General features: G+C 19.6%; 1 protein-coding gene across 20 annotated transcripts in view; it reads left to right on the forward strand.

Annotated features, from left to right (window-relative positions):
• The window catches only part of LOC112596273 (longitudinals lacking protein, isoforms F/I/K/T-like), a 169302-nt gene that overhangs the window by 119792 nt on the left and 27947 nt on the right, over positions 1-21563 (forward strand). For 2 of the 20 annotated variants that reach the window (XM_025341811.1, XM_025341812.1), the window contains one exon: positions 1218-1398. The exons of 13 other annotated variants lie outside the window; for them this stretch is intronic. In XM_025341811.1, coding sequence (XP_025197596.1) covers positions 1218-1379 — 162 coding nt within the window. In that variant the 3' untranslated portion in view covers positions 1380-1398. Of the gene's footprint in view, positions 1-1217; positions 1399-4269; positions 4375-7788; positions 7927-11054; positions 11297-13673; positions 13916-19088; positions 19374-21563 lie in introns of those variants that run through there. 5 more of the 20 variants (XM_025341807.1, XM_025341813.1, XM_025341824.1 and 2 more) reach the window with 5 other exon arrangements.

Consider the following 21563-nt stretch of genomic DNA (forward strand, 5'->3'; position numbering starts at 1 on the left):
ATTTATATTTAAGTTTGGATAAGATTTTATTAAGGTATCACAAATTGAAACATAAGGTAAAAATAGGCACAAATGATATATTTAAATGTGTAATGTTGGTATTATAAACAATAATTTATAATTATAATAAAACATTTTTAAACAGATTGTCAAATGAATAAATAAATATCTTTGATCAGTAGTTATCTTAAATTAAAATGTCACTTGTAATATTTTGATATTTTGATATTTTTAAAGTTCAAAAAATTATTATTCAATGCATTTATTTAAATTTAAATATGGTTTTTGATACATAATCGTTCATTAATTGTAATTCTATATTGTTATTATTTTATCCCACATTAGAAAAAAGTGATTCTCATGCCTATTACAACAGTACTTTATATTAATTATACAATATTTTCTTTAAACATAGTCTGCCTAAATCTACTACGTGAATTAAAAATAAATAAATAAATAAATTACCTTTTCAGAATTTTAAACATAAATCATTTATTATTCTTAACATAGTTATATTGGCTACTGCAGGGTAATTGCATGAATTTAGTTTTTTAATTATGGAATGAATATTTTTAAATACAACTGTTATAAATAATATAAGAGTACGCTACACCCGTACACAGTATCTTCATTTGACAAACGTATAGCATAGCAAATTGTTTGATCTGAATAATCCATTTAATTTTATCGTATTTAATATTACAATAGATTTATGTGTTATCAAATTTGAAAGTAAAAATATAAACTAGTGAACATCATAGGCTTTTTTCATATTTTTATATTAAATTTAACTATGAGCATTTTAAAATGTACTAAAATTTAGTTTTAAAATGCTCATAGTTAAATTTAATATAAAAATATGAAAAAAGCCTATGAAGTTTACTACCTAGTTTATATTCTTACTTTCAAATTTGATAATTTATAAATTCACTGAAATATTAAATATGATAAAGTTAAATGGATTTTTCCGATCAAACAATTTTGTTATGCTATGTATTTGTAAGTCGAAGACACCACACTTAGATGTAGCGTTATCTTAAGTAGATTGATACAGTTTTATTTATTTATTTTTTTAACAATATTGAAGCAATTATTTTACTCTATTTTTGCTTAGTATGATTTTTATGTTTGCAAACATATCTTCATGTGTTTCTTTTTGTTTAATTTATATGTTCCTTTAGAAATCATATATTTTCAATTTATTTTTTATTTTTTAGTTTTTGTGTTTACCAACGAGTGTCCCAGATGCTTTAAAACTTATAAGCACAAAAGAAATCTACGTCAACATCTATTCTATGAATGCGGGGTTGATCCTAAATTTTCCTGTGATATTTGTAACAAAAAATTTTTTCACAAACAACACAAAAATAGACATATAATATCAATACATAAAATGTTACCAAGTATATAATGTTATTATTTATTCATATTTTTAATGATTTTATTAACTTGATTATGTAAATATTAAACAATGATTTAAAATTCAATAATCATACTATCAAGTTTTTTTAATAAATTATACTTATATATAGTTTAGTAAATGTCATGCATAAACTTGTTTATGTGTTGATAAATTGTTTCATGCTATTTCTTACATTTTAATTTATTATTAAGCCTAAATATAAATTATTTTACATCATATCATTTATAATATGATAACTGTTATACATTTTTATTTTGTTAATTCAGTTGCCAAAATAAACATTTTTATATAAAGAGCAATGGTAGTGTTCTAAATATTTGTTCTTGTGCTATTAATTTTAATATTGATAATAAATTATTGTTAATACTAATGCTTCAGCAATAATTTATTTAAGTCATATTAATCTATAAAAATTGCCTTTGTATGGTTTGTATATTTTATCTGATACTTGGGAAACGTTACAGGTAAATGGGTTACTAAATGGTTTTTTTATTATAATCAATTTATATAAGTAGAGAAAAATGTTTTCTTTATTTTTTAAATTTCAATATCTATTCAAATATGATAAGCTTAAACTGTATCATATTACAGATTATGTTTTTCTAATAAAGTAAAATTTTCAAATTTATATTTTTATTTATTTATTTTTTTATTTAATGGTCACCAACTGCTAAGATGAACTTGATGAATTATATATAAGCTATATCTTCAATAAATAATAATAAAAAAAAAGATAAGTTATAAATATTTTACAATTATTAATGTCTATAAATGTAATGTATTGTATATTAATTCAATTTTTTTTATAGTTTTAAAATTAAATAATTTATTCATATACAACAACAATTAGTTGATACAATATTTTTATTATTTATTTATGTTTAATTTAATGAATAACATATTAGTTTGAAATAAGATTCTTAACAATAAGAATATAATAAGTAATACGTTGATATCCTTAGTTTAAACATTGTAATTTTTATTTATTATTATAGTTGAGATGAATGGAAAATGTATTAATTGCATAACTTATAAAATGTCTTGTAAGAGACATTTAAAAAAAAAATCCTAAAATATTATTTCATCTTTTTATTTTTAATATTCAAGTTAAATTAGAATATAATTTTATGATCATTTAATTTTAAGCATAGTTTTGAGATTCAGAGCAGTTATATTGATTTTAAAGTGTTTTTTTTTTTTTTTAGATTTGTTGTCACATAGAACAAGAAACTTACATCAATCTTTAACATGCAGAGGTTTCTTACTGTGGTGCATTAAAATAATGAAAATCTAAGTATTTTCTAAACATCAGGAAAAACAAATTGATAAAAATTTAAAGCAGGAGTCAAGAAACCTTCAACTTTTGAAACAAAAAAATAGATTTTATTGTAAATTAGACATAAAGAATATTGAAAACTTTTAAAATTTTCAATAGTTTTCTTTATGTTTAAAAAGTTCAGTTCATAATAAAAAGTTCTTCTTCATTTGTTTTTACATAAATTAAAAAAATATTGAAAACATAGTCAAAATTCTGTTTTTATATAAGCTTTTAAAGTTTAAATAAATTTTGATTAAAAAACAAATATTTGAGAAAAATTACAGTGATACTTATTATTTTTATTACTCGTATTATTGTTTTTTATGCCCAGCTAAATTTTAAATTATTTAGAAAAATTTTAAACTATTACAAATTTGTTTATATTGCTCTATGACTTTTAGTACTCTGCTATGATTTATAAGTCATATGTCACATTTATAAAATTTATAAATTTAAATATATTAGATACAATATGTATATTTAATAGATTAATAGAGTGCATTAAACAATTAGATAGAAATTTATGAATAATATCAGATGATTAGACTTAATGGAAAGAGCTAGAACTTGTAAATTTAGTTTATGAAATAATTTAAAATAATATACACAAATACAATTATGTATTATTTTTAAATCTTAGTTAATTATTAAGTTTCAAGGAAATTATGTTGTATAGAATCATAGATTCTATAGTGATGTTGCAAAAAAAGCAAAGGAAATAAAAAAAGTTTTAAAAAAAAGTTAGTTTCCAACATCCATTTATGTTTATTTATTTTTTTTTTAAAGAGACTACAGCAGTGAATAGTTATCTAAATTTGTTTTGTCGTAAAATAAATAAATCTGAAAGTAATGCGTTAATATTTTTAAAATGTTGATTAATAGTTATTAAGTGTCATTGCATTATTTTTGATAAAATACGATTATTAAAAGTTAATTTATTTTTAAATTAAATTTCTAAATCTTAATCTATCTCTAATCTTTGCAATTTTTAACCCAATCATACTTTCAATATTAAAGATATAATAAAGTTAAATCGATTATATTATAAAAATTTACACTTGTTTACATTAAAATTTAATTCATTAATTTTGTATCAATCAGAAAGAACATAAATTAATTATTTAATTGAATAAACTTTTGATAATGTTTTATTACCAAATGACCAGTTAATTGTTTTCTGCAACATTTCTAATCAATAATAAAAATAAAAAATCAGATAACTTAACATTTCAGATTATTGCACAGCTAGATTGATCAAAAATTAATTTTAAGAAATAATTAATGTTAACACATTGATTAATTGACATATCACTCGTCTTAAACTAACGTAATATTATATAATATCTTAACTGTTTTTAATTTTATTCCATAATATTAAAAAAATACCTTGGAAGTAATAAATGTTCTCTACTCTCTCGCTTGGGCTTAAGAGCATAAATAAAATATTGTAATTTACTATGTAAGAACAATTCAATATATTAAAAAGATAAAAAGTACATTATTTTAACATTGTATTTTTGTGTTGCAGATCGATTTTATTGTCCAAATGGATTTTGTAGTCGTAGTTACAAAAATAAAAGAAGCTTACGCAGACATATCAAAGATGAATGTGGTGTTGATCCAAAATTTAAGTGTAAATATTGTGATAAATTTATGTTTAGGAAGACTACATTACAAAAGCATCAAGTTAATTGTTCTGCTAAATATTGTGTTCTTAAAACTTTAATTGCATATAAATAACTATATTTGTTGTGCCATAAAGAATTATAACATTTTAATATAATTTTAAGACAGTGATAAAGTATTAATAATTTTAATTAAAACTGATAAACTGATAATGGCTGTAATTTTATTGAAATATTTAACTGTTTTTAATTGATTAAATATATTATCTATGGCATTATAGCATATAAAAATAGTTTAATACAATTGCAAAGCATTTTCAAGATTCGCATAATTTTTATTTTTTCTTGTTTGGTGACGATATAGGTTTATAAAATATCACATTAGAGTAGATTAGCTCAAAAATATTGGATCATCAGAAACATTGAGTCATTAAATAATCTGACAATTAATTAATTATTTTATTTGGTTCAATGAATGTTCAGCTATATTATTTCTGGCAATCTCAATATTTTGTGTTACAAAAATTTATAATATTGTGTATTATTATCATCTAAAGTCCAATGCTAAATTAAATAATAAATTGAAATAAATTTATTTGTGTGAAAAACTGAGGTTAAAACTGTATTAAAAATTATGTTTTTATTTTATAAACTCAGTTTGTTTAAGACATTTTTTCAATTATTACTTTAACATATTATTAGATTTTGTTGTTATTTAATTACAAAAAGAATTAATGTATACTAAATTGAAGAATATCTACAAATTTAATAAAAATTATTTCATATATGAACTAATTGTTGGTATATTTCAGTATAAGTGTACTTTTTTTTGTGGAAATCCACCTTAGTAATCGAGAGTATCTTAAGTAATGTGACTAAATTTATATTTAGAAATTTTAATGTTGAAAAAAAAAGATATTTTTAATTTATTTCATAATTTATCATAATTTGTGTATTATGAAATATATAATAATAACCTACATTATTTTTAAATTAAAAATTGTACTACAATTTTATAAAACAATATCTAATGTTATAACTTAATATATACTAAAAAATTATATTTCGATAAAATATTATTTATAAGAATTGTATCATTATTATTATAAATATATACATATAGATAATGTTATGTATTATTTTTAGTTAAAAATTGTATATTAAACATATATTATTATGGATATTTTTTTTAATCTTGTTATAATAGTAAATAGAAATTTAAAAAAAATTTAATATGTAGTTTTAAATAAACATTATTTTAGAGCAACCAAAATATTTTTGTCCAAATGCTGAATGTGAAAATAATTATAAATACAAGCCTACATTAACTTACTCGTGAGTGTTGAGTGCCAGTAAATAAACTATTCTGTATGTTGTTGGTTAATAAGGAAATTCAATTGGGTAAAAATAATATTTTGTGAAATTTAAAATTTTTTAAAATGTTTGTGCTATTTGTTATATTATGTATTGCAAATTTATATTTTACTATATTTTTTTTTTCATTATTAATTTTTGTCGAAACATCCTAGATCCATATATGTGTTAAAATCATTATGGAATTATCCACTATCGATATTATACTTGTTTGTTGTAACCTAAATTTGTCGTTATTAAAAGATTTCGTTATTTTTAATTTGTGGCTCATTTTTCGTCGTTTCATTTTCACTATTTTGATGGAATACTATTTCTATTAATTTTATGAAGAAATCAAGTGCATAATTTATATCAGTTAGACTAATATAAAAAAAACAAAAACTTTCAATGAATTAATTAATTTTTAATAATTTCTGTGATCTGAATTGCATTTTACTGTATTATTTACACTGTATGCATTTGTATGTACATATCTATAGTAATCATGACTATAAAAAGTTGTTGATCTATATCCCGGAATTTTAAACTATCCAATTTTTTGTCGACAGTCTGCTGTTTTGTTTTACTTAAAGTTTTGAATACATTTTTTTTTTTAAATACTCAAAAATGTATTTAAGGGCTTGGAAATTATTTCAATATTTTGTTATAAATAAAAAATATTTTTGTTAATAAGTATATTTAAATTTATTAGTTACCTACTTATAAAATAATGTTGTTGATTTTGTAAGTATATTTATTGAATTATGTTCCAAGACTACTTTAATTTGAAAAAATGTTTAATTATGTGATTATAAATTAAAGTAATAATTACCAGTATCTTATTTTTGAAATCTATAATTCACATATCATCTACATATCTACTACTAAGTAATTCTTAAATCATGCTCACATAATTATGGTTTTGAGAAAAAAATCCATAAATAAGTTGTAGAAATTCCACTATAAATCAAAGAAAATATCTTTGATGAATTGACTTATAGTCTATAAGTGTTAATATTTTAATACAATTTTAGTGTTTGTTTATAATAATAATAATAATTTTTATTGATGAAAATGTATTATAATGTATAACATTTATTATAAGTTTACAAGGTGATTTTTTTTATCATAAACCATATTCGCATTTAGAGTAAAAAAATAAAACTAAAAATAAATATCACAATAATAATAATATAACATAAAACGGACTATAATTAGCAATTACCAATAAAGAAAAAGTTAACATTTTTATTTCAAATTGCCAAAATATTTCAACCACATTCGAGCATCGTTCCCAAAAATAATTCCCAAATAGGTATTACACAAATTTCTCAGCTTTTCTATCTATGTCACAACCCATAAAACAAATTTCTTCAGGCCAAATCCAGTTAAATTTACCTCTAGATAAAACGTCTAGTGACAACTTTCTTTTCAAAAACAACCACATAATGTTTTATATTTTTTTCAAAATTATTATATTTTGATATCATTATCTGAGTTTTTGAAACAGTATTAAGTTCTAATTTTGACATTTAATAAAGTTTTTAATCTTTAATATAATATGTTTCTTTAAAAATGTCTTTGTAAATTAACTAAAATAATAACTTAGAAATAAAAATGGCTTAGGATACATTTCTTAAATTGTCTTTAGAATACTATAATTATTATTTATTTATTAATTTGGTTGTCCAATATAACATAAATTTATATCAAAAATTTTAAGAAACTATTCTTTTAAATTTTAAATAACAGGTTTTCTTTTTTAAAATTGAAAATTGTTATTTTGTTAATTAAAAAGGGATAGCGTTTGACAAATTATAGTTATTAAAACTTATATTTTATTATGTTGTTTAATTATTTTAAAACTATATTTTAAATTTATTCATGTATATTTTTGAGAGAAAAAAACATTTATTAAATCGTCCTCTTTAAATTTACATACTAAAATTTAGGTGATGGATTTTTACATATTGCTTTTTCATGAGTATTTATTATTATTTTATTTTTTTATAATGGACACACATTATACAATAAAACATATTAATGTAATTATTAATTTATTTTTATAGGGTTCTTCTCTACAGCTCATGTTAAACCAACAAATGGTCGATATTATTGTTTGAATAAATGTGGACGGCATTATAAAAACAAAAGAGATATGGGATATCATTTTAGACATGAATGTGGAATGCAATTGCAATATCAATGTAATTATTGTAAAATGAAGTATATTAATAAATCAAAATTAAAACAACATACTGCACGAAAACATCATGTAATATTTCCTGATTAAAATTTTTGTTTTTTAAATATTTAACTTACAAATATTAAAAAATGTAATTGAAATGCTTACAAAATTTGAATGGAAAATTTGCAAAAATTGGAATGTACTTAATATTTTTGTTTTGTGTTGCATGCTTTTTGAAATATACTTATATCTAGGTAAATTTTATTTATTTATACAACTTTATAAAATTTACTACATTTTATGAGGAATTTAAATTTGATTATTCTATGTTAAAATTTAGATTTTTAAGCTACGTATGTTCCTATTAATTTTTTTCAATAAATTATAATTTTATAGTGATTATTAAGTCAGTAGCAGATCCAAAAGTGATAAAGGAAAAGGGGAGATTTTTAAAATTTTAAAACTATGTAAATGTGTAATACAAATACATCGGACTTAAATCCCTTGCACAAAATAAAAATAAACTGTATACATGACTTAATACATTAATATTCATAATTTTCAGTTGTCCCATCACTCAAACACACACTTCTTGTATTCATTACTTTATTATTAAAATACATCCTATTGAAATCAGTTTTATTTTTTTTATTCCAACTTATATTTACTGTTAAAAATTTTATAAGCATTTAAATTATTTACAAATTCTATGTTCTTTTAAATATAATACATAAATATTTTATATTTTTTTTCTTGGCTGTTTAAAACAAATTAAAATTTTATGTTATGTTAAATAAATAAGCTATAACATTTTGAAACATCTGTAATTTATTTGAATAATACATTTTTTAAATTGTATCAAACATTCTTCTTGAATAACTTAACTTATTATATGCTGATATAATATCATCCAATAGTTTATTACTGGTTCTTATAAAAATGTGAAATTTTTATTTATGGTCTGATCAAATGTATTTTATTTATTAAATACACTCACTATTTTTGTTATTTTAATGGCAACATTTAAATAAAAAATATTTACCTTATTGGTTTATACTGAGTTATTTATTATTCATTTGTACACCGTTAATTTTAAGTATTTTCTAAAATGAAGTGTTATTATTATTGATATAATGCAATGTAATATATGTATATCTATTATTCATACATTTTTAATTATTGGTTATATATGTGTAAATATTTAATTTCAGTTTAATTATTTAAAAGTTATCTAAGTACTGCATAATGAGATAATATGAAATGTTTTTTATACTACAACTTGTATACAAAATTTGTTTTATTACTATTTCTAATTAAAACTTACTGTTAGTTTATAAATTATTTCGTATTTATTTGAATTTAATTAATATTACTAATTTTTCTTGATTCTTAAATTACAGTTACTAATTTAAAAATAAAGTATTAGATGGTAAAATAATTTGCATATCATTTTTAATATGTCATTAATAATTGTAAAAGTAAATTTTTTTATAAATTTTAATAATTTTAACTAAGAAAATTAATATTTTTATATCCATTTTTGATTATGATCAAAGTAAAGGATCTATTATTTTTATAGTATTATTTTAATATTTATATAGGTAGGTATGGAGTTGAGTTTTAAAACAATTACACAATATCGTACTTAATGTAAAGTATTAAAAATTCAACTTATTTGGTTTTATTTAAAATAATTCAAAATATCTTTTATAGATTTTAATTTCACTGATAAACATTTTATTTTTAACTTCATAACATACATTACTAATTTTAAATTAAAAATGTTTAAGTTTTCAAGGATAGCTTGAAAAAAAATTTACAAAAGTATATCATTGTTTTTGTCTGTACTCAACATGAAAAAATTAAATGTCTTGTTTCATATTTTATTTTTATGACTGATTAATGTTATAAATAAGTTTTTGTTTACTAACATTATTAAAATTGTTAATTTTATTAATTAAGTGTATCAGTTTGAAAAAAAAAGTGGTCAAAAAGTGTATTTATGAATAATTAATTAAATTGTGAAGATGAATAGTTTTTTTTCTAAATTGACAATCTTATTTTTTTTTTTAACAAATCAAATTGTGTTAAGATATAATCTTTTATATTTAAATTAATTTTCATAATATACATGTTAATTTTATTTTCTGTATTTATTTGTTTTTAATTCGAAAAAAATAAAAATAAAATAATAAAATAATGTTGTATCACAAATAAAAATTTTTAGTTCACCAGCTTATGATGTTGGTTTTATTCAAAACAAATATGTAAACCTGTATTTTGTTATAATAATCTTTATTCATTATATTTTTGGATTCTATGAGATCGGATTAGTTTTTCATTCATGTACAATAAAATGATTTATATAAACTATATTAAACTATAGTATTCCATTAATTAAAATATATTTGATACTCAAATTATATCACTATTTATATTTGTAATAGGTATCTAATCAATGAGTGGTATGTACAAGTATAATTTAGAAAAATTGTTTCAAATTAAAAATAATATTTTATTTTGCTTGTTAAGTGTTATAAAGAATAACTTTTTTACACAAAAATTGTAGGGATATTTTTATGTGTTGGGATAAAATGATAATATTGAAAAGTTTGATAGCAGATATAGCAGATATAATATAAGTATTAATAACCAGTAATATCTGTCATTGGTAAACAAATTGACAAAAAAAATTATATCATATCATTGTATTTGTTATAATTTTTATAAACATTGTATCGGTTTTTTGCATGCACATCAAATAATTTTCTAAGTATTACAATTATTATAAATTAATAAAAACCTTAAAGAAAACTTCAAGACTCTTCTTAGCATTATTATTTATTATTATTATTTTTTTTAATGTAACGATTATTGTTTATATTAATCTAGCTTGTACAAACAAGACAGATTTCCAAATTTCAGTGCTATATCTTATTTGTATTATTATTTTTTTCTTTTATAACATTAAATTTTTAGTATAAACTTGTTTATATAATATATTTTGCTAACTAATTTGCTCTTATTATGCTCATTGAATTGTTAATGCTTCTACATTATTAAATTATTTTGTTAACAATTTTTGTGAATCAAAACAAACATTTTACACTATCAAATTGTAATTTTAACAGATGAATACTATTTCAGGGATGGTATGGTTTGTGTGTGCAAATGGATGTGGCAAGAAATATAAGCACCGTACAAATTTATTACGGCATAAGAAAAATGAATGTGGTGTTGAACCACAATTTAAATGTTCATTTTGTCCAAAGGCTTATACTCAGAATGCTAGTTTGAAATTTCATGTACTTAGACAACATACTACTGGCCTATTATCTGGATGTATAGATAAACGCACATTCAATGTTAATTAAAGATGGATATTTCTTAATGTAACTACTTAAGTTATACAATATTGCATAAGAGATTTATTTAAATGGTTATCTTCTTTTAAAACTTATATTTACTATACATTTAAGAAAAAGTTTAATAGTATAATGAAACATATTTGTGGTATATGATATACAATTATTTATTTTTATGTGTATGTATTATAATTGACACTCAATTCGGTACTGATTTTTCTTAACCTTACAGTTGTTAATTAGTGAATAATAATAAAGTTTAAAATATTTAAATGGTTTTTATTATTTAAATTAAAGAATTATCTTATACATACATTTTAGAGTACATAAAAAAAATGTAGATTCTTGTTTAAGTAACAAATACTATCTTAACTTTTGTTTGTATTTAATTTTTGAATGAGTTAAAATAGTTCTTATTTTGAAAATATATATTTAATATCAGTCATAATTGCCTAATTGCATATATTATATCCACACAGTAGTTTTTTTATAATAATATTAATTTTTATTTAATGGATGTTTATCCATTAAATTGCTTTTGCTTATTTCAATAAATTAATTATTAATTTATTTTCTTATCAAAAAAAAAAAAAAAAATTAAATAAATAAACTGAGAATATTTAAATATAATTTTGTGAGTCTATATTTATTATTTGTTTTTATATTAAAACTATGACTTAAATGTTTTATACTTAATGAATAATTTATATACCAATTTATGTATTATTTGATTATTTTGAATACTTCCTATGTAAACCATACATAATATGTATGTGTGTATGTATTGTATAATATAATAATGTATGTATATACATTTTTTAAATCAAAACACCTATTCTGTGATTCTAGTATTTTATATCAAGTATACATGATACATGATTAGTTATTTTGTAAGATAAGTTTAGTATTGTTTTTAAAAGTTTGGATTAATTATATTAAACCTGAATAAGTCAAAATCTAATTGAAATAATACAAATTTAAAATTATTGTACCAAATTAAAATTTATCATAGATCTCATAATTTATTATTTACTACTTACAATTATATTGATAACATATAAATTATATTTGATTTAATACATTTTAAAGTTTTTATAAATAAACGCTGTATCACATTTTAAGCTTTTAGACCAAAAAATAAACAATCATTTTTCTTATTCTTTACTTTAATAACCTAATCCACATGGAATTAGTCATCTTTATACAACATTTCATGGGGTTCTATCATTCACCTCTTCTTTATTCAGATAAATTATTTTTAGATTATTTTCTTTTCTATATATCCATTAATTGTTCTTTGATATTTTCTTTCATTTTAGCTTCTATACTTATTTTCATACTTCACAGTTATATATTTTAATAATATGACCGTATTATTTCAATCTATCACCCTTTATTTTGTCAATATTCTTATAATTGAGTAACCTATTTATGTAATTGCTAACTAAATGAAGTTTATTCAACTTGATTAAGTATGATGGTTTTGGAAATTACAAAAATTTAATGACATTTATTGTTATTGGGTCAATAATCTAAATGCTTCGAAAAAATATTTAAAATAATTTAAACAATTAATAGGTACTTAGAAAATCAAATTTAGTATTCAATCTAAACAATGAGTGTTGTAATAAATAACATTATAGTGTAAGTACTTACATAATTAATTTATTTTCTATTATCTCTATTTAAAAGTAATTATTTTAAATCATACTTTTATAATATTGTATGTGTTATTATTATTAGAACCTTGTCATTATATTAAAACACATTGTTTTAAAGTATTAATCATATTAGTATCTATTTAAAATATATTTTCTAATTAATGAATATTATTATATATGATTATAGGTAATCGAATTCATACATAATTATAAAATGGAAAGTTTTTGGCTGTCCACATGTGTATTTTATAAATTATAAAAAAAAAAAAAGGATTTAATTAATTGTTTAAAAGCAAAATATGGAAAAAAACCTACATTAAATGTTCTATCATGACAAAATTAGTTTTCACAAATCTAATTTAGGATTAAATATTGGTAAGGTTGGTAATATCATTGTAAGTCTCTTATAAACCAAGTATAATGTTTTTAGTACTAATTAAATTGTATGTATTATATAATTGATAAATATAGTTATAATTATTTTTAATAAATTAAAATCAATACAAATATAAAATTGTATGAGAGTGTTCTATCTTTTTCTTCCTATTACAAATCAAGTAGAAATAAATAAAAGGTTTAGGAGGTTAATACATATTTTATTACAATTCTGTTACTCAAGTTAATTTAAAAAGTATTTTTTTTCTTATTTATAGTAGATTAGCGTAGTATTTTAAAGCTTAAGCTAAATTAAATTTTTAAATATAAAAACTTTTTTTAATTTTTAATTTTTTTATTTACAGATGGTTGGCTTAATCAAATTGTTGAAATTGAAGTCAAAAAACGATTAATTGCTGAACGACATCATTGTCCTAATTGCGCACAAAGCTATAAATACAAAGGAGGTCTTCGCAGACATCTGGACTTTGAATGTGGTAAAAAGCCACAGTTTGTATGTCCAGAATGTTCAAAAGAATTTTCGAGAAAAGATAAACTTCTTAGACATAGAAAAAATGTTCATAGAGTTTAAGAACTGGGTATTTTTTGAAATATACATTTTTGTTGTTAAATTCTTTATTTCATCAACTTTGTGACATAAATATATATATATATTAAATTATAAAATATTATATAGTTGAGGTTTGTCTTGCATTCTTGAAATCTTTAAAACTTCCGATTTGATTTAGAAAAAACTTAATATGAATGAATCTTAATTCAGCATTATCATTTGTTTTTTTTTTTCGTATATATAAAATATTAGAATCAGTTTATTAGTGTAATGTTTATAAACATCTATCTAGTATTTCAATTTATTATAATTCAAATTATATGTAAATACTTTATGATTTTGTTATTTATCTCTGAATTGTACTTTTATTAAATATTACTATCCTTTTTATAATTAAATGCTTATAAACATTTAGTTATAAATACATTAATTGAAACTAAACTCTTTATTTCATAGTTTTTAAAAATTTCTTTAATTTATTAATTTTTTATTTGATATTTGAATTAATTTATTAATTACAATTTGTAAAATTGATGATAATATTAGTTCAGTTTATTATTATTGAATTATTTTAATTAAATAATTGTTTATATGATTTAAAAAAATAAAAATATTTTCAATACATTTTTAAGAAACTACATATCTATAATAATATATGCTTTTAATAATATTGAACTTTTAATACATATTATATATGTATTAGTATTTAACATTTCAAAATATATTTTGAATATTAATGTTGCAAATTGTACAGTAATGTTAAAAAAAAAAATCATAAAAATATTGTTAAATTATAGTGTTCCAGAATCAAATTAATTAATTTTTAAATAAAATTGGTGAACTAATTTTTTTTTATATTAATAAAAAATTAATACCTGAATATAGATACAAAATACTAACATTAAATATTAGAAGTTCATTGTTTATTACTCTTATAATTTATGTTGTATTCTACTAATTAATGTTATTCATAAAAAAAAAAAAAAAAAAATGTGGAATAAATTGATATTTGAATTTCAGTTTTTAAAACAGTGTTATAAAGCTTTTTTTTAAATTTTATGTTAGTATAGTTTATTTTACTAGAATTGTCTTCATCTTTCAATTTCATTTATTTGCTTCCTCATTTTTTACTTTTTCAAAATTTTATTCACAAATGGTATCCTTGTAAGGCACTTACCCTAAGAGCATATATTTTAAGGTGTGTGTAAAATTTTACTCTATAACTTTTGTATATTGGTTAAGTTTACCGTGACTTATAGATTTTGTGATTTGACCTTGTTAGGGTAAAGCCAACTGGTATTTCCAGATTGTGATGTTAAATACAAGAGATTCTAGGTAATCGTCACAAAGTAATTCAACTATTGGTATTAACTACAAGTATTTATTAAAAAGTATGACATACTCACTATAGCTATTTGTAAACCAAGCTGACTTGTCATATGAACACTTACCCATGGCCTAATCTATATGCTGGTTGAACATTACTGTAAGGGGTGTACAGAGATTCTTAGCATTATTTTTAATGTTTTATACCGGAATGAACAAAATATATTTGTTTTATATTAGATTAATATATTTTATTAGTTATATGAAATACAGCAGTCAATAATCATTTATATTATACATAATTTATTTATTTATTTAATATTGTACATTAAGATAAAATTATTCTTATAAGAATTAGATATTATTATTGATTAAAATATTTAAATAGATTTAAAAAAAAAAATATTTGATTTAAAAATACTTTACATATTATGTGAATTAACAAAACTCGAAATTCTTTGTAAATTTATTATGTATATAAAATCAAATGGTATTTTGAATTTTTGAAAATGTAGTTTATGAACAAAATATTGGTTTGCAAATTTTGGCTATGACCCAGTCATTGCTAATTGACTGTTAAATGATGGTTCAAGAAATATTTGTAAATGTGTTTTCAATGATATGGGTGGCGCTGTAGACATGTGTCTCCAGTCCCATCCTTAGTTTTTTTTTGTTTTATGATTAAATTAAAAGCTTGAAAATTTTCAAAATATTTTTACTAATTGATTGCTATATTTTAACTTGAAAAAAATGCCAACACTTTGAATTGGCGAGAATGAGAACATGTACATATATTTTTTCCAATATTTTAAACTTATAAAACTATATTATAATGTTTTAGTTGAATTACTTAGTATCAATTTATGATTGAGAATCATGTCTAAAAACTCATGTTCTATATGTTCATAAAGTCTTAATCGACAACTGTTTGTTTATGTTTTTAAATAATTAATTATGATGATATTCTATAAAAACCTATTAAGAAATATGTTATTTTATTATAAAAAATAATTGTATACCTATAAAATTTATTATAAATAATATGTAGGTAACTGATTATTTTAAAGTTTAAATAAATGTTCTACATATACTAAGAAACTAAAAAGTGGTTGTTATTTATTAAGTAGGTCATGGCCTAAAATAGTATGTAGTACAATACGGTTAGTGTAGTACGAAATCGCTATAGTGTAGTATCAAATGAAAAAGTGTATTGATTATTTTAGTGTTATGTTAATATTTGAACTAGTCACTCCATCAGCTTACATATTATTTTTTTTTATTTTTGTAAGATACAAATTTCAATTTTAATCTATGGTTATATTATTAATTTTAAAGAAATATCTGTGATAAATAGCATTGATAGTATCACAATGTAGAAAATATATCTTCTTTATAATTGAATTTAAATATAATTTGTAATCAAATATATGTTATTTAATAATTTAATGTTATAAAGCTTATAATATTGTAATAATTTCTGTATAATATAAGTGGTATAGCTCACATCTTTGATAATATGAACTAATACACAAAAATAAATAATTAACCATCTTTAATTAGTTGAACAAAAAAAAATAAACATTTTAAATTTTAAAATGCATTAATATATACATGCAAAAATAGAAATAATTTCAGGGGATTTTTGATAAGTCCTAGAAAAACATGACTTAACCAACATAAAAAATATTGAACTTTGAAAAATACATTTTTGAATATTATTTAATATTTTTATTTTAATTATTTATTATTATGTAGTTATTTAATTTTTGATACGTTAAGTTTTCAAATAAATAGGTTTTTTTAAAACTTATATTTTATTTTTAGGGAGGAAGTACTTTTACAATATTATAAAAGAGTGTGTGATACAAAGTTTCATAAATTTAAGGCCCTAGTATGTATTTAATATATATTATCTATGTAAAAAGATTTTTGAATATATAGTATATAAAAGCATTATAATAGATGTATTGTACTATAATTTGGTTATGTAATAATCCAGTAATTTTAACTTTCTTACTATTTAGTAATCAGCATTATTAGTATTATTTTTTATTCTTTTACTTTTAAAACAGCCATATTTTATTAAATTGACAATATCAATAATAAAAATATGTTATCAAGAACTAATTTTAATGATTGAACTTAATAGTGAATATTATATTAAAGTTCAGGGATGGAAAATTCATGGTATACAGAAAAATGTTGTGGGAATATTAAAAATTAAAATATTTTTTATATTATATTTAATTTTTAATAATAATTAATAAGATTACTATGTAAGTATATTTTCATTATTGTGGATATCTTATAAAAAATTAAATTATAAATTTAAACGTATATAACATATTAAAAATAGTACCATTGGATCTGACATTGATTATAATTACACATGTATTTCATTGAAAATTCTAATTTATAAACCTTTTATAAATTAATTGACATCAGTCAAGTGTAAAATAAAAAGTCACATCAAACTAATTAATGAATATTTAAGTCATGTAATTCTTTTTATCAAACATCTTATCTGTTAACTTAATAAATACAATTAAGTTAATTATTTTTATTTTTATTTTTTAAAAATATTTCATAATTGAATGGCACAAAGAAAAATAAAATACTATAATTATTGGCATGCAATTTTAATCTAAATTAGTTATTTTTATTATTAGTAGTACTTGTTTTAATTATAATTCATAAATAAATATTAATCAGTGTTTCCATCAATTCAGATTTGTAGATTATCTGACACTGCTTCGATTCTATATCTATGTGTTGAATTAATGAAATTTTGTACTGTATTTAAAGTAAAAGACTAATACCGAATTGTATAAACTATAAATGATTGATTAATTTAATGTTACAATACAATTTAATATACCAATCATAGGTCATTGAATCATATTTAAGAGACCATTAGTTCACTATTAATTCATTGAATATTTAGTAATTGTTCATGCAACTCAGCATAAGTATTAATTAACAATGTTTTAAGTGAACAAAAATATTAAATTAAAATATAATATAATATTTCTTATTGCCTCTACAATAAAATAAAATCATCTGCCAACCTATACACTATATTCTAACCTTTTAAATAATTCCTATTTAATGGTTATATATATCTAAATAATTTTCTTTTTGCTAAATATTTATTTATTTTTCTTTCTTATTAATTAACAGTACAGTAGAATCTCGGTAATCTAGTCGTTCGATAATTCAATACGTCCAGTAATCCGGCTGTATTAACCTATATGTACCAATATGTATTTATATATAAATTTACTATCGTAAACGATAAACCGTTAGATAAAACTAAGTAATAACAGATTAAGTCCTAATAAACAAAAATAAAACTGCTCTCAGCCTTAAAGATTTTTAAATCATTTTTTAATATGAGCAAAAATGTAAAATTCAATAAGTAAAAATGCGTTTATTTGTGAACTCCCCACTAATCCGGCGTTTTCGTTAATCCGGCAGTAGCGTGGTCCGATATGTGTTGGATTACCAAAATTCTACTGTATTTTATAATTTTAAAGAATTTTATCTATTTTTTTTATATTTATGGAACTATTATTGAATTATAATTAAAAATAATAACTAAATATAATCAAGTAAATAGTTTTGACTAAAAAAGTGAAAATAATTATTTCTCTAAGTACCTATCAATAAATAATTCTTGGAGCTTTTCTTAAGAATTTTTTTCTTTTTTTTAAACCAAAAAATAATAATGTTGAAACACAATGTTTTGTCATTTTATTGCTTCTATTTTCAATGTTATTTGGTAATGCTAATAATAAATTTAGTGTGATTCGTATTATTTAGTGAATATCTGTTTTAATTTTTTTATAATACTTGATATGTTAATTTAATTTATTTTTTTTAGAATTCCTGTCGATTGGATCAGAAAGTAGACTTGTATGTCCGAGAAATTGTGGTAGAAGTTATAAACGAAAATATCATTTAAATACTCATTTAAAATATGAATGTGGTATGGATCCTAAATTCAAATGTCCTTATTGCAGTAGATTGTCGCATCAGAAGTCTAATCTTAAAACACATATTCTAAGTGTTCATAAAGTTGTATACAATGAAGCATTGATAATGTATTCAAATGATGATTATCAATTATACAAAAAAAAATAATTTAACTAAATAAAATAATATTTGTTTAATGAGTTCATAAATACATATTTTATTTATATAAGTTATAATATTTGATTATGAAAGTTCTCATTTGTACAATTTATATAATGTACATATAAATTATGATTACTATCAAATATAAAGTTATTACTAGCGTTGTGATATAAATTATAATAAAGTTTATAATAACAAATATTTTTGACATTTATAATTAGATATTATTCATTTTCTTTTAATTCTATTGTATATATAAGACAATTATAATGAGGTAAAATTTAACAGTCTATATACCTTAATAAATAAAAACAAAATATGTATATGAATCTAATTTTATTTAATACAATTTATGTATTATTGATTTGTATTCAGTGTTAGCCATTGCTTTTCTCATAATATCCTATCACAAAAAAAATTAATTTTACATATTAATTTAACTTTTAACTTATAACATTCATGTGATTCCATGGAATTAAACAATCTTTATAGCATATAAAGATATAATAGTACAATTTGTTTTACTAAAAATATTCTGATAATATTAAGTAACGAGTATATTACACAAGTATAAAAAATTATTTAAATTTATTATTTTCAAAACATAATTTAAATACATGCATGGTGCAATAGCTAAAATTTGTTTTTTTATTTTATTTCTGTCAATAATAAAAGAAATTTTTAAACGTATAAAACATATTTTGTTAGATCAACAATTTCAATTTTTATTTAAAAATATTAAAACCATTATACGTTTAACTATTATTTCTGGTATTTATATATAAATATGTTATTTTTTTATTTTCTTGTATTAAGTTTTAAGAAAAGCAATGAATGTATAGGTTTTATAATGTATGTTTTTTGCATGCTTATATATATTTTTTTAAACGGTTGATCTCACTTTTTGAAGCAGTATATGTGCTTTTATGTTCAGATTTAAAAATGATTTTATAGAAAGTTGGATATAGTACATTAAGGGTTCAAAAGTGAAAAATGCTCATTATTTAAAATAATAAACAAGAAAAAAAATTAGAAAAAACAAAAATTTTTCTTGCAAAGTCAGTATTTAATAAAATAGATAATGATTTTTTATTATAATTAAAAATGAGTACCTAAAAAAAAACTTGAATTTATTATTTATTACAACATTGAAATGTTCCATTTTATTGAAGTTTTTTATTAATTTATAAAATTTATTTGTGAATAAATAGTTAAACAATATTAGATTTATTATATTAAGTTGATGATTTTACAGAAATCTAAAAATTTTAAAAATGTACAATTTTTTTTTTAAACATTTCAATTTTAAATATTGACAAAATTGGATATTTAAAAGAACATTAACAATCTTAGTTTTCTTGTTTTAATTCAAAAATTATAATTCATAAGAAAATGCATTTTTTTTTTAAATATTATGTATCATAAATTCATAAGTGTATGCCATCTAAAATTTAAAAATACTTGTATTAATAATACTACTTGTTCATTAACCTGTTCACACCCTTTTTTGATAAATTGATATTAACTTTTAGATTAATATAATATAATATTATGAAAATAATAATATCATTTATGTCATATTTTTTTCAAAAATTAGTTCAAACTACTGCGTTCAATAGATAACAAATAGTATTGTTATTATATGATAGAATATAGACTGTAAATAGTATATCTATGCATATGCAATAATTTATTTTTGAGTTCAAATTTAAAACATTCATTATTTCTACTTATACTTATAATTATAATACAGGCTAAGGAACTTTCCTGGTTTTTTTTTTTTATATTTTTGAGTTAAAAATCTCAATAATTTTATAACTTAGTGTTTTTCTTATTTTACTTACTGAAGATTGAAATACTAATAGTATAGCTACCAATATACATAAACATACAAATTAAAAGTTATATTAAATAATATATGGAAATATATGAATTTTTTAATATAATGAGTAACATTATTTGTGTTTTATTTTTACTATTGCTTTAAAAATATTGTAATTAATAAAATAAAAATAGTTTGTTTTGGTTTTTAAAAAGTTTTACTGCTTTTTTTGAAGCTTTGCTAATTGTTTATTTCAACTTAAACTACTTTTTTTGAGAGTTTTATAAAGCCATTTTAATTCTAATCATTAGGTATAGCTTAAATTGTACTTATGCAATTTATAAATAGCTGAAGCTTTAAATAAAAGAATATATTTAATATGGTATATTAACATTTTAT

Source organism: Melanaphis sacchari, unplaced genomic scaffold, assembly GCF_002803265.2.
Source record: "Melanaphis sacchari strain LSU unplaced genomic scaffold, SCAv2.0 Contig31_pilon_pilon, whole genome shotgun sequence".
Taxonomy (NCBI): Eukaryota; Metazoa; Arthropoda; class Insecta; order Hemiptera; family Aphididae; genus Melanaphis; species Melanaphis sacchari.